Source organism: Phyllostomus hastatus, unplaced genomic scaffold (genome assembly GCF_019186645.2).
Source record: "Phyllostomus hastatus isolate PE091 unplaced genomic scaffold, TTU_PhHast_1.1 phas_scaffold_11, whole genome shotgun sequence".
Taxonomy (NCBI): domain Eukaryota; kingdom Metazoa; phylum Chordata; class Mammalia; order Chiroptera; family Phyllostomidae; genus Phyllostomus; species Phyllostomus hastatus.
The window spans coordinates 7,564,333-7,589,291 of NW_025334005.1; the positions used below are offsets into that span (position 1 = coordinate 7,564,333).

General features: G+C 49.5%; 2 protein-coding genes across 5 annotated transcripts in view; one reads left to right on the forward strand and one right to left on the reverse strand.

Annotated features, from left to right (window-relative positions):
* On the forward strand, positions 1-4,156 carry MRPL16 (mitochondrial ribosomal protein L16). Its single transcript, XM_045855203.1, has 4 exons — positions 1-174; positions 510-575; positions 2,498-2,646; positions 3,461-4,156. The coding sequence occupies exons 1-4, from the start codon at positions 120-122 to the stop codon at positions 3,944-3,946; spliced, it is 756 nt and encodes a 251-aa protein (XP_045711159.1). The 5' UTR covers positions 1-119; the 3' UTR covers positions 3,947-4,156.
* Positions 4,157-4,340: 184 nt separating this feature from the next.
* The window catches only part of STX3 (syntaxin 3), a 41,930-nt gene continuing 21,311 nt past the window's right edge, over positions 4,341-24,959 (reverse strand). The window contains exons 3-11 of one of the 4 annotated variants that reach the window (XM_045854934.1): positions 20,724-20,823; positions 19,751-19,825; positions 18,556-18,623; positions 17,101-17,209; positions 16,144-16,217; positions 15,814-15,948; positions 13,855-13,965; positions 6,783-6,865; positions 4,341-4,572 (exon numbers count right to left, since the gene is read on the reverse strand). In XM_045854934.1, coding sequence (XP_045710890.1) covers positions 6,788-6,865; positions 13,855-13,965; positions 15,814-15,948; positions 16,144-16,217; positions 17,101-17,209; positions 18,556-18,623; positions 19,751-19,825; positions 20,724-20,823 — 750 coding nt within the window. In that variant the 3' untranslated portion in view covers positions 4,341-4,572; positions 6,783-6,787. Of the gene's footprint in view, positions 4,573-4,627; positions 6,268-6,782; positions 6,866-7,366; positions 9,292-12,472; positions 12,587-13,854; positions 13,966-14,080; positions 14,192-15,813; positions 15,949-16,143; positions 16,218-17,100; positions 17,210-18,555; positions 18,624-19,750; positions 19,826-20,723; positions 20,824-24,959 lie in introns of those variants that run through there. The other 3 variants (XM_045854933.1, XM_045854932.1, XM_045854931.1) reach the window with 3 other exon arrangements.

The following is a 24,959-nucleotide window of genomic DNA, read 5'->3' on the forward strand; positions in this document are numbered from 1 at the left end:
TCCGGCCCGACGGAGAGTGGTGAGAGGGAATTCCAGCAGGGCTGTACAGTGCCACACTCCGGGTGAAGGTAACCTCCGTGGTCGCTGTGGGAGCTCGGCGCGGCTGGACACGCGTGACCATGTGGCGTTTGCTGGCTCGCGCCAGCGCGCCCCTCCTGCGGGTGCCTTTATCAGGTCAGAAGTCCTCTCGGTCCCACAGGCAGTCCTTTTTTTCCACCCCATGCTTTATCCTTTATCGCTCAAACTCAAAGAAGTCCTGCGACTGGTTGCCGGAGCGCTGGTAGGGGCTGCGCTTTGCTGCCGCCCCTCCTGCCACACGGTTCGTGCAAAAAGGTTCCAGCCGCCTAGGGAGGTTGGTGCCCAGAGACCCCGGCTGGGTGATCTCTTTGGGCGCCTGAGCCTGCGAACTCATTTAGTGGAACCGCGTCCCACCCCTTAAGACACCTCCATCAGGAGTGCCTTTGGCCCAGAGTCGCCTTCCTCGTTTAATTTCATTTGTCTCTGTACAGATTGTTGGGCAGCGCCGCCCGCCAGTGCTGGCCTGAAGACGCTGCTCCCGGTGCCGACTTTTGAGGGTGAGAGCTGATTTGTCCTGTTCATGTTCCTGTTCATGTTCGTAAGCGGTTTGTCTGGTGGAACCCAGCGCGGGGTTGGGATGAAGACGGGACGTTCTTGTGCTTTCCTTCTCCATTCAGTCATTCAATAAATATGTATCGAGGGCCTTCTGTATGCCAACCAGTGTTCTAGTTAAAGAACAAAGCAGAGCCAAAAAGGTCCCTACGTTTACGGAGCAAATGTACAACGGGAATGCCCCCCATGCCCACCCTCAGCTTTAGGGCCAGTGGGCCTCAAATCTAGACTTTAGATGTTCTCTCCAAACGAGGTTACATATATGCAGCCACTTAACAAGATTATGTGAAAAGTATTAATTTGTTAATACTTTTAATGTGTAAAAGTATGTAAATATGTATTCAATATGTAAATATTGAAGTGGCAATCTTGTAAATCTGATTTCCCTTTTTTAAAAAAATATATTGGAAATCGCAAAAATGCAAGGGGCCCGGACCTCTGAGAGCCTTCTACACGTAATTGTTACACTGCTACTTGCTCCAGAAATACATATGGGCCTGTAGACCAGAGGAAGCATTACTGTTTCTCTAGCTTCATATAGAAACTTGGAGGGTGGGGGGCAGTTTCTGTAACTCTGAATAGCCTGTTAATAACTTGATACTTCCTTGAAGTTTTCTGTTTTATATTTGACTCCATCGTAGAGCTGTGCTTGTTTTACTGTAGAAATGATTTACAAGTTAATTTTTTCCCCAAAACACCAGACATGATAGACGTAGGGTGTCTTGACCTGCATTTCAGCCCACCCACCCTCACCCTGCATGCCACTGCATGTGGTAGGACGTGTGCAAGTCTCTAACGGAGCACCCCTGCCTGAGGAGAGGGAAGAGCACTGACCTCGGGAGTCCTAGGTCATAAGCTGCCCAAAGAGAATGTGGCAGAGCAGGAGAACTTAAGTGTTTTCCGGGTACAATGTAGTATTCTTTCCACTACCCCCATTAACATCCACAGATGCAATGTAGGTTTGTTTTGTAAGAGTCACACTGTCTGGCTTTGCTGTGTTAACTGAATGGCCTAAACCCAATTATAATATGTTTCTAGGCTTGCAGTCCCTCTTCTGTAAAATGGAGATTAAAAATACTACCTGCCTCATGTTCTGCTTCCTGATCTGGGTGATAGTTATGTGGGTGTGCTTAAGCATTCACTCTGTGATAATTCACTGAGCTGTGCATTTTTTTTTCCTTTTTTTAAAAGATTTTATTTATTTTTAGAGAGGGAAGGGAGGGAGAAAGAGAGAGAGAGAAACATCAATGTGTGGTTGCTGGGGGTCATGGCCTGCAATCCAGGCACATACCCTGATTGGGAATCGAACCTGCGACACTGGTTCGCAGCCTGCGCTCAATGAGCTGTGCATTTTTTTTTATTTGGCCCTTTGATATATGTGTGGAAAACTAAAAAGTTCAAAACTTTTAAAAAGGAAGCCCTAAAAAAGTCCAAGGCTATAAAGTTGTTTTAAAAGATTAAATGAGATAATGCATGTAAAGCATTCAGCTCAATTCTAGCACTACTTTTAAAAAAAAATGTCGGCTAGTGTTCTTCTGTGAGTCTTACATTTCTGTCCTGTCCCAAATGGTCCCTGTAGAGTGTTTGGCACAGAGTAGGCATTTGATAAATGCATTTGGGTTTGAAGGCTAAAACTTTGCTATCTTCAAAGATTCACAAACATTTACACTAGCCATTGTCATAGCCAGAGGATCCCGGTGTCAGTAACAGCATCCACAAGAAAAAACTGACATAGTTTTGGAACTATACAAAAGTTCCACAGTAACTTTTATTTAACACTTTCTCCTGGTTGCTACAAATCTTTCCAGGAAGAAAAGGAATCCTTTGAGATGTGCAGTTCACTTATCCTTAATTGTGCTCCTTCTAGATGTTTCCATTCCTGAAAAGCCAAAGCTGAGATTCGTTGAAAGGGTACCACTTGTGCCAAAAGTCAGAAGAGAACCCAAAAACTTACGTGACATACAGGGACCTTCGACGGAAGCTACTGAGTTCACAGAAGGCAATTTTGCGATCTTGGTGAGTTGAGTTCAGCATCAGGCAACTGCAGGGTGGGAGCCAGGGATCAACATAATCTCAGACTCTTTGAGTCCCTGCTTTCACTGGTGTTATTAAAACTGCCACCTGTTGCTCTTTAAACTGATGTGCAATAATCAGTAAATGTTTTGAGTTGTGAATTTTTTTTTAATGTAGAGTAAAAATAACGTAAAAGCAGAGCAAGAAAGAGGCTACCTAACTTACTCCATAATCAGACTATGAGATCTTCTCAGGCCTCTGGAAAAATAAAACTATGCAGTATTTAGGATGTGAGGCAGCTGTTCCCTTACTCAGCGGCTTCCATGAAGGCTTGAATGTCAGTAGCTACACAAATGGGTGTGGACTAGGCTCTATTTGCCATCGGGCAGCCAGAGCGATGTTTTAAAGTCCTTTCCCCACAGCCCACGATCAGCCCCTGCCTGCCTCTCAGAACCTCATGCCCACAGCCCCCATTCCTCACTCTCCTTCAGCCACACTGGCTTCTCCGGCTCATCCAGCCTTCGCTGACACCACTCTTCTGCCTGCAACACTTTTCCCTCCTCCTTTGTCTCATTCTTACTGTTCTGGCCTCAGCTTTGAATGTCACCCCCTCAAAGAGGCCTTTCCTGGCTACCCGTGAAGTGGGTCCACCCTTGTTCTCACTCATTACTCAGTCCTGGGCTTTCCATGGTACTTACTAGAACTCTTATTTTCATGAATACTTTTGAAGGCGCAGTTGCCATAAAAGACCTAAGAACAGAGCCCATAGAAGATATCTAAATCCCCACGTGCTTCTGATTCTTCCATTCACTTTTAGGCACTGGGTGGCGGTTACCTCCACTGGGGCCATTTCGAAATGATGCGCCTGACAATCAACCGCTCCATGGACCCCAAGAACATGTTTGCCTTGTGGCGAGTACCAGCCCCTTTCAAGCCCATCACCCGCAAGGGTATGGGACAGCGCATGGGGGGAGGCAAAGGCGCCATTGATCACTACGTGACTCCCGTGAGGACTGGCCGCCTCATAGTAGAGATGGGGGGACGTTGTGAATTCAAAGAGGTGGAAGGTTTCCTCAGCCAGGTCGCCCACAAGTTGCCCTTCCCAGCAAAGGCGGTGAGCCGTGAGATGCTAGAGAAGATGCGGAAAGACCAAGAGGAGCGAGAACGTAACAACCAAAACCCCTGGACCTTTGAGCGCATAGCCACCGCCAACATGCTGGGCATACGGAAGGTGCTGAGCCCCTACGACCTGACCCAGAAGGGGCGATACTGGGGCAAGTTCTACCTGCCCGAACGCGTGTAGTGAGAATACGAGAAGTAAAGCCACAGGGAGGAGGAGTCTGCACTTGTGTTCCCTCAGCCTGCCCTGAGAGGCCTTGGGTAGCTCCGATGTCAGAACCAAGGAGCAGCGTACAAGCGCTGTGGACGATTTCTGGAAAGGTGTACTGTGTCTGTTTTTTTGAGTGCATTATATTTATATTAAATAAAATTTGAGTATCAGCTCTGGTTATAACTTTTTTTTTTAAGATTTTATTTATTTTTAGAGAGGGAAGGGAGGGAGAAAGAGAGAAACGTCAATGTGCGGTTGCTGGAAGTCATGGCCTGCAACCTAGGCATGTGCCCTGACTGGGAATCGAACCTGCGACACTTTGGTTCGCAGCCTGAGCTCAATCCACTGAGCTACACCAGCCAGGGCGGTTGTAACTTTTCACTGGTCACCCTTAATCCCTCCGATGATGAAGAAGCAGGCCTGCGGGGCTCTCGGGAGCCCGGGCCCTCCCTGGCTGTACGGCGAGGGTCTGCAGGGCTACGGCCGGCGGCTGCCTCTCCCACCTCTGATGCAAGTCGGACTTGATATCCACACCAACTTTCACATGCGCATGTTTCAGAAGCCAGTTTCTGTAACGTTTTACTATTTACAAAAACACACTAATGTTTTTGGGAAAGCAAAGAAAAAAATGACAGTACATAGGTTAATCCAACAGGTATTTATTTATGCCCAGCTACCCATCTTCTCTCAATCTCCGAGGCGGGGACGTTGAACAGTATGTCCAGGAACACACCCTGGCCTCTTAGCAAAAGGAACTGATAAAAGTGGAAATTGTGTGGCCTTGCCCAGATTTGAGGTTCATCGAGGAGGAAGAGTGGCTCTGCTTTTGTGTCCCTGCAGGTCCTAGGCCAGTGCCGTGCGCCACGCCACACTGGAGCAGTGACTGCTGGGTAAATGAGGGCCCCGAAGTTGCAGCTCCCTGTGCCCTTACCAAGATTAAACTATTGTTCAGTAGTAGCTTTCTATCCATTGTTCAAACTAAAGGAAGTACAAATTGACAGAAATATTAAACCACTTGTTTTTGAAAGTGGGTAGACCATACACTGACTACAATGTCAAATGTTTTTATCCCGCTTTCTTTACAAGATCCCCTGCAAAGAAAGTCATTCACTTTCAAAAGTACACATTTATCTCAACAGTTGTGTGGTCCTCAAAAGTTGCATGCTATTTTTAGTGTAAGTTTCATTAACCTCTTGAAATATAATTAATTACTAAATTGCATAGAACAAACATGGACCTTGAATTGGGGACAGTGTGTGGAACAGTTTTGGGGGCACACACTGCTGGCCGACAAAGGTTCAGCTAGCAACGTGCACCAGGGAAAGGGGAGGTGAGTGCGAGTCTCACCTCCCCTTTCCCACCAAACACCTCCAGCTCCTCCCTCACAGCGCACAGTACTGCTGACTGCCGTGAGTCCAACTGCGCTCTAAACCCATCCCTTGTGTTCTGGGTCCATGTTCAGTTCAGTGGACCACCATGCTGGGGCCAAGCATCTTAGCAGAGTGAGAGGCCACCGACAGAAGTCCACCATCACCCCCCACAGAGAGAGGACTTCAGAGTGTAAGTTGCTGTAAGGGGGATCCTGTTTCACTTTTACATAAATAGATCAACCCACTCCAGGCATTTCATGCAGCCTCTGGTACTAACAGACCATTTTCCACTGGTGCCTTAAAGGGGTTGAGAAGCAAACCCAAGGACTTGTCCGTGAGCAGAAACCAGATCTTAACTACAGGTAATGAGGTCGACAGACACTGGAGCGCCTGTCAGCAGCAGGCGCTGTGCTGAGCACAGGACACAGCACTGAGCGCGGCGTGCGTGGTGCCTGCCACTGAGCACTCCCCTCTGAAGGCCAGTGAGGCCTGAAGGAGGAGGCAGACGGGGCCGGGGAAGGGTGAGACCTAGAAGAACCTGAAGGAAGTAACAAAGTGTCCTGACCCTGGTGACCTTGCGGCACTGAACACGAGATCCTGAGGAACCAGGTGTGCTGCCGTGTCTGCCTTCACTTCCTGACCAAGGTGCCTGTGAGCCTGCAGCCCATTCCTGTAAACCGTCTTTCCAACTGGCTGGTGTTTCTGCACTCTGTTCCTTCACGCCTGCCCGCCACCCAGCTCTGCACTGTCATAAGGCTCCCCCTGCACAACTTTCTGTAGGTGGTTGATGGTTGATGCCCTGTGTTGTAGGAGGTTTGGTAATGGAAAGGGGAGTCGCTGTTGAGGAGTCCGCAGTGGGAAGTGATGGCACCACCGAGGTGGAAGGAGGGTTAAAACTGCCCGTCGTGGATCCAGCTGCGAGGGCTACAGGAGATAACAGAAAAGTGGAGGGGAAAAATCAAATATTACACAGCAAGGTGTTCGAGATAGGGATCACTAACCCCTTCCTGCAGAGGCGAAAGGCTACTCACAAGGCTGCGTTAATCTGTCCTAACCTTGTAATGGAGGAAATATGTTGACATCCGGTTTGCTGTGTGGCCCTCTTCCAAAGAGTTCAGGGTGCTTCTAATGCAAGAACCAATTCTTCATCCTTTGGCCACTCCCAGGTGGCATGGCCCAAATTTTGCCACCAGAGCTCACCACCCTTATACAAGGCATTCTGCCACCAGACCTGGTGCAACACAGGTCGCCACCTCTGTCTCCCTGTCTGCCTGCTACCAACTCATTCCTCGCTCACTTTTCTCACTAGGAAGCGTCTCTTCTAACACCCGATCCTGCCCGCCGGATTTGGGCACCTGGTGACAGACAGCGAGTGCCCGCAGGACACGAGCGTGTCAGGTAGACGAAGGCAGGCCTCACCCTCCCCACAGACCGCTCACCTTTTTCAGGCAAATATGCCCCCAAGGGTAGAAGCTAAGATGATCGCAAGGATGACACAGCAGATCATGATCATGACCTTCTTCTGTTTATCCAGACGAGGAAAGAAAAAGCACAATGAGAGATAACATCCCCGTGCAGGTCCAGGTCCTGGGGAAGGGAGGCAGCGTGGGTCTGGACGTGGGACGGGACACGAAGGAGAGGGGAGATGGATCTGGCTTCTAGAGCCCGGGGTGCGGGAATGTGACTTCCAGCTGAGAGATCCCGTCGGCAACCCTCTCCGACGACAGTTTCGTGTGCCCCGCAGTCTAGACACTGTCACAGCGATTCACCCCATTGCCCCCGGAGCCAGTACTGTCAACGAGGGGGCCAAATTCTTCTGGGGGGAGCACTCAGCCCTGCAACTCAAATATGGTTACACCGCACTCCGAGAGTCGAGCCATTTTCAAAAACTAGAACTTTTGATCCACCTGAGCCAGCACACGTTTAAAAAAGATTTAAACCCCTTTTCCAAAACCTAAACAAAAGCCACCACATGGTGGCACCCAATCACTACGTGCTTTGCAGGGAAATAGAGCCAGAACTGTTTCACAATCAATATAAAGTCATTTATTTTTAAATAGCAATAAAATAATCAAGTTTACATTTTTAAAAACATACAAACAACAAAACTCTTCACTTACTGTATTCCAAACTACGAGCCCTAGACCTCCATCTCAACAGAGCAAAAGCCTGTGATCAGAGCTTGTCTGGCCTTGCTACAGGAGCCAGACGGCAATCGACTTCACAGCCAAGGGCGCGAGGGCGCCCCCTGGGCTCCGTCTGGGTGTTGGGCGATGACTGGGAGTAAGCAGCCTTTGCAAAGGAAGCCAGTGGGCAGAGCCTGGGTGAGGGTACACACCCCGTCTTAGAAAGCATTAAAATCAATGCTGAAATATATTAGTAAATCCGACTGGCAGGGACCAGTGGGGAATCAAAAAGACTCACCACTGGGCCAGCAGAGTCACTACACTTGAAAATGTCCTGGCTGTTGCTTTGCTTTCTCCCTGACAAGAACTTGCAGGCGGCGGGGGGAGACACAAAGAACCTGTCAAGCTCACTAACCCTGTAGAAGGAAGAGCTACTCAGTAGTCCCTGGTGTCCCCCAGCTGACTCAGCCCCGGAGAGAAGGAATTCCGAAGGTCACACAAGTGACACCAAATTGCTCTGGGATGTTCTCAGGGCAAGCCCAGCCTCAAGAGTGGGTAGGGGGAGGTGTCAAAGCGTGGCAAGCCTACCTGCTAGGCAGACAGACTTAATGGAGATCAACTTAGTCCTCACCCCAAAGGTCTAAGATTCTCCCAGGACTCATACAGAACCAGCAGGTTTCTCGATGACGTGGGAAGAGCGTATCACTACTGTGATTCATTTGCAGGTAAGCAAATGTCTCTTAACCTAATTTTTAGCCTAGATCAGGGTTATTCTGTGAGGTTAGAATGTCCTCCACGTCTAGCTTCCTACTTCGTGAGAGACACATGAACATATTTACATCACACAGAATGACAGAAATTCCTCTGGAACACGTGAAATGACTGACTGAAGGCTGGCACCAGTCTGAATGAAGCACTTCCGGAGCCGGAGACTCGAGCACCTTGTCCCTGGCCCAACTTTAAGTGTCAAACATCATTGTTTAAAAGCAAAGCATATTTGGCTTCAAGGCAGCGGCTTCACAAAGCACGACTCTAACACCGAGCAACCAGTTTCCAAGACTTGACCGTGAAAAGCAACACCCCTCACTCTCCACCTCTGCGAAGGGTGCCCTCAGACGACAGCATCGCGCTGGCACCGCCGAAAGTAAACGTGAGAGCATCGGGGGTGGGGTGGCCGCCAAGCTGAACATACTGAGCTTAATTGAAGGCTGAATTTCAAACAAGTCAGCTCCCCGGACCAAAAACGACATCTGCCAATCCCTCATGTTTTCAGGACACGGGGATAGCAAACAGTGAGAACTGGGATCCTTCCAGGTGGAAGACGCAAGTCCAAACCTTATTGCTGCCATAACTTGGAAGAATCCCTTTGCTTTGTTAAAGAAACCCCTCCTAAAAAAATGTACGATGCAATTTTTGGGAGAAGAGTACTCGTGAGGTAGAAAATACAGCACCTTGGGAAGGTCTCAAATCATTGGCTTCCCAAGGTGCGAGGCAAAATTTGACACAGCAGAGGGGGAAGAAAGAGAAGCCAGGTTGGTTTGGGCACTCCAGGAGAGAAGGGTTGGAGGAAAAGTCAGGGTTGCACAGGTGGGTCAGATTCCTCCAGGGCTGGGTGGTGTGCAGGTCAGGTCCACGGATGGTTACAGGAGACAAGGGAATGGGCCCCATTCTCTCTCAGGGAGGCCACTGGAAGTCCATTCCCGTCTGCAGACAAGGTGGCCACACCAGGCGAGAGTACAATCGGGCTGTAAGGGAGGCAGAGGAGGGGGATCTGATCAGCACACAGGGTGACAGTGAGGAGCGACATGAATCAGCCACGGACCTAGAAGGTGGAGAGGAAAACTCAGAAGTACCTGGAAAAAGGAGAACACTGGGGAAAGTGAACACTAAGCCTGAGAAATCCAATAGACGTACCCAAGACAGGACCTGACATTCAGTGTCCTGCTGCTTAAAAAGCAAAGCCCTATGACGGAGGGCAAATTTTAAAAATCTCTGGGCCTTCTGCAGCCATTCACACAGGCTGTACATTCCCATGCAAGGACTTGTCAGTGGGGAGGCATAACCACTTGTTGAAACACCTGCTCTCTCCCTGACTGGTGTGGCCCAGTTTGCCTTGTGCTGCAAAGCAAAAGGTTGCCAGTTCGATTCCCAGTCAGGGCACCTGCATGGTTGCAGGTTCCATCCCCAGCCAGGGTGCATGCAAGAGGCAACCAATGGGTGTTTCTCTCCCTATCTTTCTCCCTCCCTTCCCATGTCTCTAAAAAGTAAATAAATAAAATCTTAAAAAAAAAAAAACCCAAACACCTATTCTCTCTGTGGGGCCCACATCAGCACCTTTCAAATATACGCTTCAGAAGCTTTCTGAAACTCGAATCTTCTCCATGACTCCCCTTACACTCCACTTTCCTTAGAAGGCAGAAAGGCACACTGAAAAGAGTATGGAACAGTTCAGGGGTCATATTACGGCTACTCCACCTTATTACGTATGTTTGGGGCAAGTTTCTTTATTGAGCTTCGAAGAACTTTCTTTCCCTTCTGAAAAGGGGGCAACGTTATTCTCCTAGAGCAATTAACTGCTACACAAACAGGGAAGAGAATTGCAGGTTGTCTTCCTTCCCTCCTGTTCAGAGACCTCTCTCTCTCAGGTCACATGGAGACAGAGAGGAGTTGAGACCTAGTCACAATCCATCCTGATTTCATTAGGAAATACAGCATACGTCATGGTAAGCAACTCAACAACTGCTGGGTGACTTAGCACGTCAGCTGAAAATAATACACTAATGAGTCTCCTCGTTTTAAAAGATGATCCATTTACATTTTGAATTCCTGGAATTAGGAATGGTAAAGGGCATTATGGATTTGCAAGAAATCTTTCATCCAAGGATATGAGGAGATATCCACTATTATGCCTTTGCTTAATTTTAACATCCTTTCCAATGAGAGTCAGAACAAAACTTGAACTTCAAAAGCAAAAAACTGATCCCTGGCTGGCGTAGCTCAGTGGATTGAGTGCGGGCTGCGAACCAAAGTGTCGCAGGTTCGATTCCCAGTCAGGGTACCTGCCTGGGTTGCAGGCCATGACCCCCAGCAACCGCACATTGATGTTTCTCTCTCTATCTCCCTCCCTTCTCTCCCTAAAAATAAATAAATAAAAAATCTTTTAAAAAAATCACTGAAGATTATTTTTTTAAAAAGCAAAAACTGATAATAATAAAGGGCTAGACGCCAAATGCTGGGGGAACAAACCAATCAGTTAATTACTGAAGACGTGTTGATCGCCTCATTGCTGCTCATCTCTCCAGAGGAGGTGAATGGTTAGTGCTGTAATGTGGCTTCCACACCCTCCGGTCACACGGAAGGAGGGGGAGAGAAATGAAGTGAAGGGCCAGCACTGGGTATCAACATAGTAGTTCATATCGAGTCTTAGAAATATTTCTGCCCTGGCTGGTGTGGCTCAATGGACTGAGCACCGGACTATGAATGAAAGGGTCATCAGTTCGATTCCCAGTCAGGGCACATGCCAAGGTTTCAGGCCAAGTCCCCAGTATGGGGCAAGTGAGAGGCAACCACACATTGATGTTTCTCTTCCTCTCTTTCTCCCTTCCTTCCCCTCACTCTAAAAATAAATAAATAACATCTTAAAAAAAAGAAATATTTCTATCTATTTACCTCAGTAATCTAACTTCTATGAATGTATAATAAAGACAAAATAGAAATGAGAAAACCATGTTCTAAGTTAGTCATACTGTTAGTAACAGCAGAACAATAACAACAAACTCCAACATTGGGAAAATGTGAAATAACTGAGAGTATATTCACAACCTTGTGCTGAAAATCCAATTTACAAAGAGCTTTTAGTGGTGTGGAATGACGCTAATAATTCTGTAACGGGGTGAAAAAACTATAAGTAACTGCAACTAGAAAACCACGGTCTGAACTGTATGAAACTGCCTCTGAGCGTGTCGATATGCCACAAGGTTATCAGCCATAACATTAAACATCAATTCTGCTCACCTTTCCTGTATTTTATGAGTTTTTAAACAAAAAAAGTACTATATTCTATTCAGAAAAAAATAATATTCAAGAAGTCACAGACTTAACAGTCTTAAGTTTTACCAGTCCCAATAACTGCATCTTTCTTATTACGTTACCACTGTACACATGACATCCTGATTCAGGGGTCAGCTGTATTCTACCGGACTTTGGAGAAATTAATAGGCTAAATTGTGAAGTCACTATCCTGCTGGACTTCGTAGACAATGGTAAATAGCTACCTAGTTGTACCAAGAGAAACTGAGATGTAGTCAAGGACCCTCCTAGGTCCACTATTATCTGTGCGTTCACACTTGGTTCTGCTACTTAACTTCTCTGTAAGATGAGGTGTCTTCATCTATAAAATGTGGATAACAATAGCGCCTATCTCATAGGGGTGAGGAGTCAATGTTATGTGTATACGGTGTTGAGTATATTGTCTGGCACAATTCACCACTCAAAAACGTTAACTACTAAGTTATTCTCAATCCCACCAGTCAGCCACACACAAACCCCTACAGACCCCAATTCCAGTTCAAAGCTTCATTTACGTGAACAGGAGAGGAGAGCAAAGCCCAACATCCACGAAATCCAGCAAGAATTCAGAAGACCATCCCCAGATCGAAAACACAGCTGGTGCCCAGCTTAGGAGCGTGCTTGCTGAGGAAGAAGCATGCCAATGAGGTGCTCAGACAGGCCCAGAATGGTGGTGAAACACACTAACAGGCAAGAACAGAGGCAGAACCCACCAAATAGCAACGAACAGGAGACCCAACCCATGGACTGCGGCCGGAACACAAGAACAGAATTCTAAAGAGATTCAAGAGTGCACAGGCAACTGCAAGGTTCAGAGAGCTCAGTGTGTGCGAGGACAATCACAAGGCAGGAGAAGTGGAATCTGAAATCCCAGGCCAGTGGGAAAGAATCCCAGGGAGCCGACACAGAGTCCCGAGAACCTTCCGTTTACTTACATTTCAGTGCAGCAGCCTCTCAGGCCACCCTTACTTCAGCCCAACGGAAAGTCCGATAATCAACGCCAAAATGCCCAGCAATACAACCACTACCACAATGATAATTATCAATTTCTGGAGAGGGGTGAGAGAAACAAACACAAGCCATCATTACAAACAACCAAAGAGCAATGATAATTCATCCAAAACCCAGCCTCCTCTCACCTCGACAGTGAAAGCATCTTATCAGTTCAAAGAAAACAGCCTACCTCTCTCTATGGACACATCTGCTAGGATATTTTATATTTGTTAGATTACTTCATGGCTAGCAAAGTATTCCAGATAGAAACACGGAGTTTCTGTCAGCTCTCAGCTCACACTGCGGTCTCACACGTGTGGACAGATGTCAGAGGAACTATCACGGAGCCACCAAGCAGCAACAGGCCAAGATATAAAGTGACTCACTTTTCCTTTTCAAGAAGGAAATGTAAAGATGATTTTGACATAGTCTTAATGTCAAACTTCTGTCCATCTCTCCCATAAAGTGCACCACCCCTTGACCACCCCTGTGGCTGTGGATGGAAAAGCGTGATTATGGTCCTGCTGTGAACCCGCCCAGGTCCGTCACGTAAAATAACTCCCCCGCATCCTAAATCCCTGCGCGAGCAATAAGTAAAGTTAGAAGGAAAGCAAGGAACTGAAGAGCAAAAATATCAGAGCCCAGGAGAAACAGAAAAAAAAACAGTCTAAAAAGCAGAAGCCACAGAGCTGGCTACCAGTCATGGGCAGAGAAGCTGGAAGGCCCCCAGCATCACCAGCAGGAAGGGGGTGGGGAGAGGGGACGGTGTGGTGGAAAGAGCGCAATTAGAATCTGAGCCCGAGCCCCAGCTCCTATGCTGACTACAGGGCCTGAAGCCAATTATTGAAACATCTCACCTCTGCCCCTCCACCGTTTCCTCTAGGAAGAAGTAGTAATAGATGCTCCCTGAGATACAGGAATAAGATGTTTACATAGCAACCAGCACAGCACTGGGTTCATGGTAGAGAAAAAGGGGGCAGAGCTTGGGCCTGCTGGAGCAGAAGACAATGAAGAGAAGGTTTCTGAAGACAGGGGAGTCGAGTGTGGCATCTGAAGGGACGACAAGCTCTGTGCAAGCACGACGCCCACGCAGTACCAGTCACGCGACAGAACTGCGTTCAGTGCCGGCTCCTGGGGGAGAGCCCGGGAGCCAGATCCATGCGAGGCACACCTGGGAGGGGAGGACGGCTAGTCTCTAGGCAAGGCTGACGCAGGGGTTTGGATGAGGCCGGGACAGGGAGAGGAGGCACAGGTTCCAGGACATGGGTGGGGATGACCGGAGAGAGGAGAGGCAAGTAGGAGCAGCTGGGACGAAGGCGCTCACCCTCCGAGCTTCGCTCTGATACTTGACGGCCTTTTTGGTGTCAGCCACGGCCCGCTCCACGAAGCCCACTGACTGGTCCATGTTGTTCTCAATACGGTCAATCATGGCCCCCTTGCCCCAGACGCAAGAGGTGGCGGCAGCAGGAAAAGCGATAGGCGGAGGGAAGAAAGAGCGAGAGACAGCGTGCATAACGGACCCTTGTCTGAAGGCAGCAGGAGAGTCTCACCTTCCGGGCCTGGCCCTGGTACTTCACGGCCTTTTTAGTCTCATCCCGTGCCTTCTCCACGTGGTCCACTGTGTGCATGACGTTCAGCTCTATGTTATCTAACATCTCACCCTGCAGAGAACAGGCGCTGGTCACACTCAGCCGCCAGCCCCCGCCCCAGGGCAGTCCTGGCTCCCCCCACATCACAAACTTCGATGCCAGGAGGAGCATCCAGGAAGCCTGATGTGCGGCCTTCCGGAAGGCACTCTTCCCCTTCCCCCCCGTGATTTACCCACGGTTCCCATCCTTGCTGGCCACTCTCATGGAATCACTTCTCTGCGACAGGCACTGGGCTGGTCGCCTGGAGCACACTGCCTGGATGCCCGGTAACTACAGGTTCCTAGGGCGTTGCCAGGATCCTGGCCTCTTCCTGGCCATTCGGACCCGAACCGAGTTCATCTGTCCTGAACTAAGTTTGTTCACTACTACAGAATGGTGCCTGGCACACCGTAGGTACTCAGTATAATATCTGAGGCTGGGAACCTGTGCTTTCTGTAAGAGATATTCCCAGCCCCCCCACCTTAGGTGATATACAGGGTGCACCCAAGCTGCGTGGCTAAGACCCAGTGGTCTCTGAACAAGATTCCCAACCATTTCCCAGCTATCACCTCCTGACAGGAGGTTGTGTCATTCCAATTAATTTCCTGTGTCTTAGGATAGGAATTCTCACCTACCTACACTTCCCTCAGCCCAACCCTTCGCTTTACTGCAGTCCGTAGGCAGAGAAGGCACTTACCAGCACTCGAATCTCAAACCAGCTCCTCGGCAAAGCAGTGTGGGGAGAAGAAAGAAAAGTGGGGCTGGGGGGACTAGAACCGTGGTCTCAAAGGCCAAAGGCACCTGAGCCCTGAGCAGGGAACCAACGTCAACAACCAGCCAGGCAGCGCTGCGGCTGCGGTTAGGATTGTCGTCCTTCTCCCGAGGGAGTTCTAATCCTGTCCAGCTGGCCGAGCAGCTGCAGGTCCACAGTGACGGGGGCACGACACCGTGACACCGAGCCATGTCTGGCCTCCTTGTAAGGACTGGGTGCCATCTGACCGTGTGACACTAACACCACACACAGGGACGAAGACTGGCACCCCGGAGAAGTGCACCCAGGGTCGGAACAAGCTGTCCTGCTAAGCTCCATGAGGGTTTTGAGTTTTTATGTAAATATCGTGCTATTCCCATTCACTGTGTTGTGTGCTCTCGTTCCTAAGCAAAAAGCGTTAACGTTTTTGGAAGCGCAAATACAGAATAAAAAACAAAAATGGAAAAAACTGAAAACTGTTGAACCTAACTTTTCACTGTTAAGTGGGGAAAAGAGCACATGTTTTCATTATTACCGGTGAAACAGTTCACACCAGGGGACTGTTTTCAGGCATCATCATTAAAAGCCCACATCTCTAAAAAAAAATGAGAGCCTGACTCCAGACGGAACTAGGCACTTGACAGACACATCAAACCCCATGTTAACTAGAAATAACTGTGAGGCCAAAGCGCCAGGAAAGAATGACAAGGCCGAGACGGCCCCATGCATCAGGGTTCAAGAGAGCATTCCTTTCCCTGGGACACTGGGATTCTGTTTCTCCACTAAGTAAATTCTGATCATTCTTTCACCTTGCCCCACCTGGCTCCCAGTCCCTCCCTCACCATTCTCAGGAGAACCTGAGCTCCCCTCTCCTCCCCGCCACACTGCACCCACGGCCACTTACCTGATTCTCCACCAGCATGGCGATGTCCATGAACATGTCATGAAGCTCCTTGATGCTGCTCTCCAGCCTCACGATGTCCTTGTGCCGTCCCTCGATCTCGCTGAGGGCTTGCTTGGAAATCTGAGAGTCGATGATCTACAAGCGGCCACACAAAGACAGGCCATCAGCCACCATCCCCTGCTGAAGCCCCCACACACCCTCCTGCCGAGCCCCTCACCTCCCCTGCCCCCCTACGCCTGCAGCCCACCCTTCACTCACTACCCGAGTGGAACGCCCCAGTGGCCTCCTTCCTCTGTGGAGGGACGTGCACCCCGCTCCCCAGTCACTCACCCCAGAAGTGAAGATGGCAGGGTTTCCACTCTCCAACATCTCCTCCAGCTCCTCATCTGTTGTCTTTTTGCCGGCTTTATAACAAAAGAAGGACAGCATCAAGTACAAGGTCAAGGCACGCCATTTCAAAAGTGCTCTGGAAATTAAGACTACAGTAATTCCACCACAAAGACCGTGGCCTTAACAACACTCTGCCAACAGCCCCCTGACTCATCTATCTTCCAATTTCTCCCCAATCCAATTTATCCTTAACATGATTAGCAATTACCTTCCTGAAGCATACGCCTGACCACGTTCCTTCCCAGCTCAGAACGTTTACTGGCCCTACCACTACACCACGGAGCCCAGGGCCCTCAGGACAAGGAGCCGGTTGCTGGGTGAGCCTCCCTCCATCCCTGTGAACCTCACACTGCTTCTCCCAGATGCACGCTTTCCCAGGCCCTGGACAACCTGCCACTCCTAAATACGCCTGCGTATTCCTGACTATGCCCTTGCTCTTACAGTTCCTCCACTTACAGGGCACACCACCCCGCAGGGCCCTGCGTTCCTCATTACTCAGCTTCTAAAGGCCATGGCTCCACTAACGTCATCACTCCTCACGGCAAGAAGCGCTGTACCTTCCATTTCATAAATGTTCTTCGCGATCAAAAAGACACAAACAATGGCATGGGTCCCCCGGACAGCAACTGTTTGGTGTCTGTCCTCTATGTATAGGAAACGCTGGCTCCCACAAGAACAAAATCACTTGGGCCTGATAAACACAGAGCCACCTTGCAGCCCAAGAACCAGCATCCGGGAAGAGCCAGCGCTGGAACACCTGTCCTGGGCATGGCCGCAGGATGTGAGACGGAAGCCACGAGCACAGTGGCTACAGCTTCCCCCCAGGTCTCATGACCCGGACGGACCGCCACATGGCAGGAAGACATGGAAAAGCATCCCCAAACTTCAGACACGTACTGATTTCCAGCTGCCGCTGGATCCGCCCTTTGCTGCGTTCACGGAAGTCCACCTGAGCCTCGTTGTACTTGGTCATCACCTCCACAAACTTCCGGGAGAGGACGGAGTGCTGTGGGAGTAATGGCAAATGCGGTAAGCCCCAGGAGGTGAGGGAGGTGGGAGGTCCCTAACTGCCACAGCTTGGTCTCCAGCAGCACTGGCCTTGGAATCAAAAGACCAATGTACATTTTGCTTGCTTATTGGTTTTGTTGAGGTTCCACTAGGTTCCACTTGGACAAAGCCAAAGGGGGTAGGATCAAGGGTGGGAGGCGGGGATATGGGATGGGAATGGTGGGGGGAAAATGGAGACAACATACTTGAACAACAATAAAGAGAAAAAAAAAGACCAGCGTATAAAACTCAACTTTTTGATTTCCTAACTTTACAGTAATGGGAGACCTTTCCAAAGTACGTCTTCAGCATCTGTTCACCTGCCCCGCTGGCGTCATATGGTGACTGTGAGGCCAGATAAGATAATCTGTGCATCTCAGAGCCCGGCACCCACGTGGACCTGGAGCATTTTTCTGCCACAACCCTTGGCTTGCTTTCTAATGCTGCCAGACTCCCTTCCCACACCTACCAGATTACCTTCCTAGCAGACTGCAGCCTGAAGTAAATGCACCCAGCTGCTCAGTGGTAATCAGACAAGCAGCCAAGGACCTCTGGAATATGGTACTACTTTCTCTAGCAAAAACTCAATGTCCGCTATCCCACAACAGCCTTTTACCCAGATGGGCTGCCCTTCTTCGTGTTCGCCCTTCACCGCTACCGCAGCCCCGGCACCAGCACTGCTGCTGCCAACACACACACGTGCACTCACACACACCCTGCTCCTGTCCCCTTGCCTCTTGGGAGAACCTCTATCCCTGAGCCTGCCCCTAGGCGCACTCTTACCCATCCAAGGCTCAGGCTCCTCTGGCTACCCCCAGTCCTTCCCGAGGCCTTCTAATGCTGAGAGCACGAGCATCAGATTACGTCCCCACACACTGCTCCCCCGTCAGGTCTTACACAGTAGGTTCCTTATGCCGCTGGAATGTCATGCCAGTTCCTTAAGGACAAGGATTGTGTCTTGGATGACCGCCAACCAACCTAACTCCAAACTGGACCACTGACGACACACCATCTTTAGAGAGATCTCAGTTTCCTTGCCCATGAAACAAAGAGGCACATGAAATCCTGAGCTGTGCTCTGGGAGCCCTGGGAAGCCCTCCAGGGGCCTCCCTGGACAAGGAGTACGTGAGAGAGGGGCCAGGAGGGCGGGGCCCCGGTCCTCTGCTTTACCCTGGACAGCTCCCCCTTCCTTACCAGTTCTCCAACTGAGTTCCAAGTAAGAACTGTGTTTTTTTAAAAGCCTTGAGCTAAGAGAAAAGAATAAAAGATTGGACTAGACAACTGTTAGACCGGAGAAAGTCCTACCTGTGACTTCCGAATCCGAAGGTCCGCCGACGAGCGGACCTCGTCTTCCTCAATGTGCCGCTCCATGTCTGGAGACGAGAGAGACAGGTTATTCTGGCCACACACCTGCGGCTCTCCTCTGAGACACCCACAGCCCAGCTGAAACCCCCTCGCTCGTTCTCAGCCAGCCCATGAAGATGAAATGACAGGCAGGCACCATCTCAAAACGTCAGCTTATGTGTGCGCCACAGGACTGGCACTGCACGCCCTTTACCGTTACCGGGTCCTCTCTGACTGCGTCTGAGCACAGTGGTTAACAGCATGAGCCTTTGTCACCAGGAAACTTAGCCTCGAACCCTTGTCCTGCCACTTACTAGCTGCGTGGCTTTGGGAAAGCCACCTCACCTCTCTTAGTGGTCCCTCGCCCATAAAAATGGAACGGACAACAGCACCCCTCTCGCGGCCCTGATGTGAAGACTCAGCCGGACTGTCCACAGAGTGCCTGGCCCAGTGGCAGACATGCTAGCATCGCTATTATCGGAAGCAGCCACTGTGACCTCTACCTCCGACCTCCGCCCCCATGAAAACAGGCACTGTGACTTGTTTGGGGGGGAAGAAATAATAACTTGGGCTGAGCAATGCTGATTTCACTCTCTGACCAATGACATGCATTCACCAAATACACTGCACAAGAATGCAGACCGTCGCCATGGAACTAAGACACCTTCTGGGCCCCCAGAGGAATCCAATCTCTGACCTCGGCTTCGCTGAACGATGCTTTGAACTGAAGGGATGGGGCTGGGGTAATGGGAGGTGATATGCCTGCCCTCCCCCAAAAGTGTCCATGGACTAAATAATATATTTTGCATCTATGTGTCTGTACCATTACCATTCAAATGGAGGCAGGTGCTGGGGAAACAGAAAGGCCGAGGGACTAAGTTACAGGACCAAGTCACACAACTACTCAGCGGCCGAGAGCACACCTGAGGTCCCACCTCCTAGCTTCAGTCCACCAACCACGCTCGTGATCAAGAACAGATAAGTTTCTGGGGCTATAACAGGTCACTCCAGGGACAGTGCCCAAGCCACAGGCAAAGGTGGAACAAGTGGCATCACTCCCATGGGGGTGAGGTTCGGACCAGAAGAGCTGGACCCCGCGGATGGGAGGCAGACGAGAGTGTGGGGGGCAGGGTTGTTCCCTTGGCTCCCTTCTTACTCTTCAGCTTGTTCCGGACGTTGTTGGCCCTTTTCTTGATCTCAGCTGTGAGCTGCTCTAGATCATCCTTGGTTTCTGGGTAAACAAAGGCAGGCAGGATCGGTTAGAAAAGACCAATCAACAGAGGAGGTGAGGCGCTCCCTCAGGCACCCGTCGCCCAGACTAAGACTGGAGTCTCTGGGAGAAGAAACAATCTGTGAAAGACCTGTAGGCACAAGCAGCACTTGGGGCACAGAGTTCCGTCTGGCTCCAGTGTAGGTAACACGGGGGAGGACGGCAGGAAGGTGGCCAAGAAGGTTCCCATGTGCACCACTACCACATTTCAGCTTGAATCTTTAGGTAATAGACAGTCATTGAAAAATCTGACCAGTAAAATAACAGTATCGAGCTTGTTCCTTGTTCTTATGGAATCCAAAACATAGCCTAAATTCCACTCCAAAAATGTGAAATAATTAGGGGGGAAAAAGTTTGCCTCCATGATGGTACCAAATAGGAAACTGGTGATGGGAGGGACTGAGGTGAACTTGAACCACCTTGGAGCACCTCATAAAAACCTGCACGTGATCTGGAGGACTTGGACAGGGGGCTGGGGAAAGCATTTCAGGCAGAGGAGATAGCACAAGCAAAGGGGCAGAGGTGGGGCAGAGGTGGGGCAGAGGCGGGGCAGAGGCGGGGCAGAGGCGGGGAAAGAAGAAGCAGTAAGGGTCGCTGCTAGTCCTGAGAGTGACCAATGGGGAAGGAAAGTCTGGCGACATGGGTTATGCAGGGCTGTGAAGACAAGAGCTGCCCGTGGCTGGGCCGGGTGACCTCAGACAGGACACAGGAGAATGCGGGATGAGATGACGTGCACGCCGGTGGAATGTACTGTGTACGTACACTCCCCCGCTGTTCACAGAGGGAAGGAAAAACAAGACTGGCTCGGCCCCAGTGCCAAAGGCCATCGCTGGTGACTCAGCCCTAGGTAAACACTCACTCGGCTCTGGGATTGGTGCAGACAGAATGATACTGTAGAGTTTCTTAGCCTCCTCCACGTGCTCGGAGATCTTGTCAATGTTGAGCCGCGTTTCCTCGATCTGTCATCAGAAAGACAATGGCCTTTGTCATCAGAGGAAGAGTATGTCCATGACTGAGGTTAAGGCTTAGCAGAGCTCCCTGGTGAAAGCTGCCCGCCCTCTTGGGTTTGGGGAAGAGGATGATGACTGACGTGTTTTCTGCTTTTCATGGATAAAGTCATCTCAACAGAGCAGTCATTGAAAAGCCATGCCATCGCTCCCTGAGAGGAACACATTTGCCCACCTTGGACGGGAAGATTCAGGCCAGAGTCAAGAGGAGCCAGGAAAAGCCGTGAAGAGGAATCAGAGAAGGACCAGCACACCCGATCAGGGAGATCCTTTAGCACCCTGCACCTGCCCCACCCCCCAAAGTGAGAAAGAGATGAGGACAGGAGGGAGGGAAAAAGGGGAGGCAGGGAAGAAAAGAAGTGCAAGGGAGAGAACCCACCTAGAGCGTGAAAAACGAAGAGAGGAGACTGAAAGGAACAGTCAGACAGAAACGGAGAAAGAGATAAAGAAGAGAGTGAGACTCCGCAGTGACTGTATCAGGAGGCAGCCTGAGACTGTCTGGCCTTCCCATACTGTTCCACTTACAGCAGAATCCCAAGTCTATGCAACTGTTAAAAAGGCCCAAGTTATCACCTGTGAAATCTGGCAGCCTTAGGGGCATAGCCACCTCAGAATCAGGCCCTTGGGTGACCAGAAATTGCCCCCTTTACCCTTCCCTTCCCCGTTATCTCTCTATCAGACACTGGCTCCTCTCCCCAACTCATAAAATGTCATTGCATCACAGCAGGTGACTGTCTTACCAAAGCAATTACATTATATAAAACAGGACTGGGGCGGGGGGAGACTTTCTAGAATGAAATATGCTAACCATTGGTAAATGAACTTAACATATTTTAACAAGCCAGAGACCTTAGATTTTGCATGTTCAATGGATCAGATGTCTTAGAAAATATATTTGGAATATTATTTCATAAACGGAAAAGCATCATGACCCAACGTTTGGTCAACAGTATAAAAAACGAGACCAGAAGCTGCTAGGATGAGACGGCTGGGCCTCAGGCTCAGAATGCTCCAGACATTTGGAGACGGGATGGTAGGGAGGTTGTCCAGCCCTATGGGCAGGAAGATCGAGCCCAGGTGCTCCATCCTCAACCTGCCTGTGGGACTTCCCAAGGTTGGGGAGCACGTGCCTCCTCTCCCATCGCCCCGCTCACCCTGCTCCTTCCTCCGTCCTCATCAACCTTCCCTTCTGGAGGCATTTCAGAAGCTGATTTAGTAATTTAGTCCGTGCGCCACATGATCACCCTTTAGACACAGGGCTGTCCGACCTGCGGCCCACAGGCCACGTGCAGACCGGGGTGGCTGTGCGTGTGGCCCAACAGAAGATCGTCAATTTACTTAACACAGGAGATTTTTGTGATTCTGTGTCACAGTGGATTAAATGTGTGGCCCAAGACAACTCTTCTCATTCCGGTGTGGCCCAGAGGCGCCAGAAGGTTGGACACCCCTGCTTTAGAGCTTCAGGATGGGCCACTGGCCAGTCAAAAAGCTTTCTTTTTTTGAACTTTGTGTCTTTACATTTTCTTGGAAGTGTTGGTGTTCCTCAGAGGTGACTTTCTGGGTATTTCACACTGGCAGCTACATGCAGTTAATTTCCTTTTGTGCATCTGCCAGATAACCAAAGGCTCATGGGGTGGGGGAGGGAGGGTCCAGGACTGGGAACCTAGCAGCACTGAACCTAACAGCTCAAGGCCATTTGTGTGTTTGTTTGGGGTTGTTTTAAGTATACTGACATTACCCTGCACAATAATATGTTTAAGAACTGTAACGGATTTAACACCTACCTGCAGCAGAAACAAGGCCTTCAAGCCTGCCTGTGAAGTCCCCATCACTCTCTCCCTTTTAAGCATGAGAACATTTTGGCTCAGACAGGTACAGAAACTCACCCAAGGCCATACTGCAGAAAGGTGACATCAAGGTTTGAACGTAGCATCTGTTACATACTAAGCCCTGCCTCCTGAACCAGGTAAAGGTGCAAGAACCACCTACAGGAGGCTCCTCCGCCTTCTCTCCCAGGTCTGTGCACATCAGCCTGTGTCAGGTTATGTGTATGTTTGACTCACAGTTCTGTGACAGGGTCACAGTGGCCTTTCACTGAGATCACCGGCCTTATTTCTTGGTTCTCCAACCAACGCTCCCTATAGAGAGCTTTTCACACAAAGTGTGCTCATGGAACACTGCCGATGAAGGGAACCAACCAGGTTCTTTAATCACCACACTAAATGTGCAACTAGTACATCCTCAGTGCCTGCTTATTGTATGTTACTTCTTATTTGTCAGCAGTATGGAAGTCCAGATAGTATAGTTTAAGAAAATAAGCATCAAATATACCAAGATCAAGTTTCAGCTGCACCTCTTAGCAGTTTCATGACCTTGAACAAGCCACTTACCACCTGCCCCCCAGCCCCAGTTCTCTCACTTGTGAAATGACAATTATCATAGTTCCCACTTCCTAGACTTTTTGTAGGGTTTAAATGAGATAATACACGTCAAGCTCTTAACACAGAGTACATGCTCAGTAAACACTGAGTGATGGTGATGATAACACAATCATAACCAGCAGTGACTGCACATTCATTAATGCCAGGTACTATGCTGCGTCTATGGGGACACTTCGTTTAACCCTCACACCACTCCGAATATTAACAAAATGCTCTGTGGTATCGTCAGGAGCCACCCACGGAAATTAAGTAAGACAAGCAAGTCGACCATTCTTCAAGTTGGGTGTCTGCCTCGGGGAACAAATTATGATTACCACATTATACTAATCACTATCATCTAATTAAAAGGAGAGAGTTATTTTCAAGGCATGGGTGGCCTCTTCCCTCTGGACCTAAGTAGCCAGTGGAATTTAATTAGACAATGGAAAGCAGAGAAAGTACTATTGCAATACTCTGGAGAAGTGGCAGACGTCAGGGGCTAGGGTAGAAAGCTTTGTCCATTCTACCTAAAACATCTCTGCTTCCCCCAAGTTCCATGCACTTGCACCGCTCTAGTTAGGCATTAATTCCTGCATATTTATATTATGCACCACCACCCTTTAATGTGACAAAAGTAATGGAGTTGTAAGGGTCAAATAAATGACTCCTTCTTTTCACAATTCATTACTTTTTGTCCAAAATAGAACAATCCAAAACAGTCCTCATACTAGAAGTCCTGAGTCAAGTCCTCTTCGAATGCTTGGCTTCTTTGCTTTGGAAAACAAGTAAACATTGATGAGAAGGGACAGAGAGAGGTCTTAGTCAGCCAAGCAACAGAAGTCAAATCCCTCCGGGGTTTTATCAAGATTGGGACTAGTGTTTCAGCTCTCTCTCTCATGAATGAAAAGGCATGAATGATCTCAGAGTCCCACTGACCAGTGAAATCGAGTATTCTTAGACAAATCAGCAGTGTATTTGGGCTTTGCAACACTCAAAACTTAGTCAGGAAAACAAAAACCCATCTAGTTATTTTAACTGAAGTAACAGAATACAGGGAATTCTTTACACAGAGATGGAAGGGCCAAGAAGCCCAATAGAGGAAAGTGAGACTCTCTGGAAACTGGCCCCAGCAGGTTGGAGGGACACAGAGGGAAGGCAGGGCCACCTGGGCCTAAGGCCAGGGCCACTCTGGTGGGAGCCAGACCACAGTGAAGTGGACCAGCAGAACGGGACCATGGAGGTGGGCCCATCATGTGAAAGTTGAGCCTGTGAGGGAGACAGGTCTGGGGAGGAAAACCATGGCCTCTTCCCTCCTCCATGAGTCTTCTGCCAGCGCCTCCCCGAGGTCAAACACCCCGAAGCCAGTTGGCAAGGGAACCTGGGAAATGAGCTCCCTACAGTGCAGAGCAGAGCACAGGAAGGGCGGGGGTGGACCTGAGAACAAATAGGCAAAGGACTGGCAAGGGCTTCCCGCCTGCCCAGGGAAGGACCCAGAAACGCAGAACCTACCAGCTTACCTGGTCATCCAAACAGCCTACCTAAAGAAAGAATCACAGAGTATTTAACCTGCTGTACTTGACTTCATGCCTGGATTTCCAAGTTGCATTCACTCACTTTGAGGTTCTTCGTTTTAACAGACATCAAGCCCACCTAGCAAATCCTAATGCT

What these genes read in the sequence shown, in the direction of transcription:
- MRPL16 (XM_045855203.1), top strand. Translation starts at nt 120, where the DNA reads ATGTGGCGTTTGCTGGCTCGCGCCAGCGCGCCCCTCCTGCGGGTGCCT. An exon ending in CCTGCGGGTGCCTTTATCAG is followed by an intron (nt 175 to 509) that starts GTCAGAAGTCCT and finishes GTCTCTGTACAG; the next exon opens with ATTGTTGGGCAGCGCCGCCC. An exon ending in CCCGGTGCCGACTTTTGAGG is followed by an intron (nt 576 to 2,497) that starts GTGAGAGCTGAT and finishes TGCTCCTTCTAG; the next exon opens with ATGTTTCCATTCCTGAAAAG.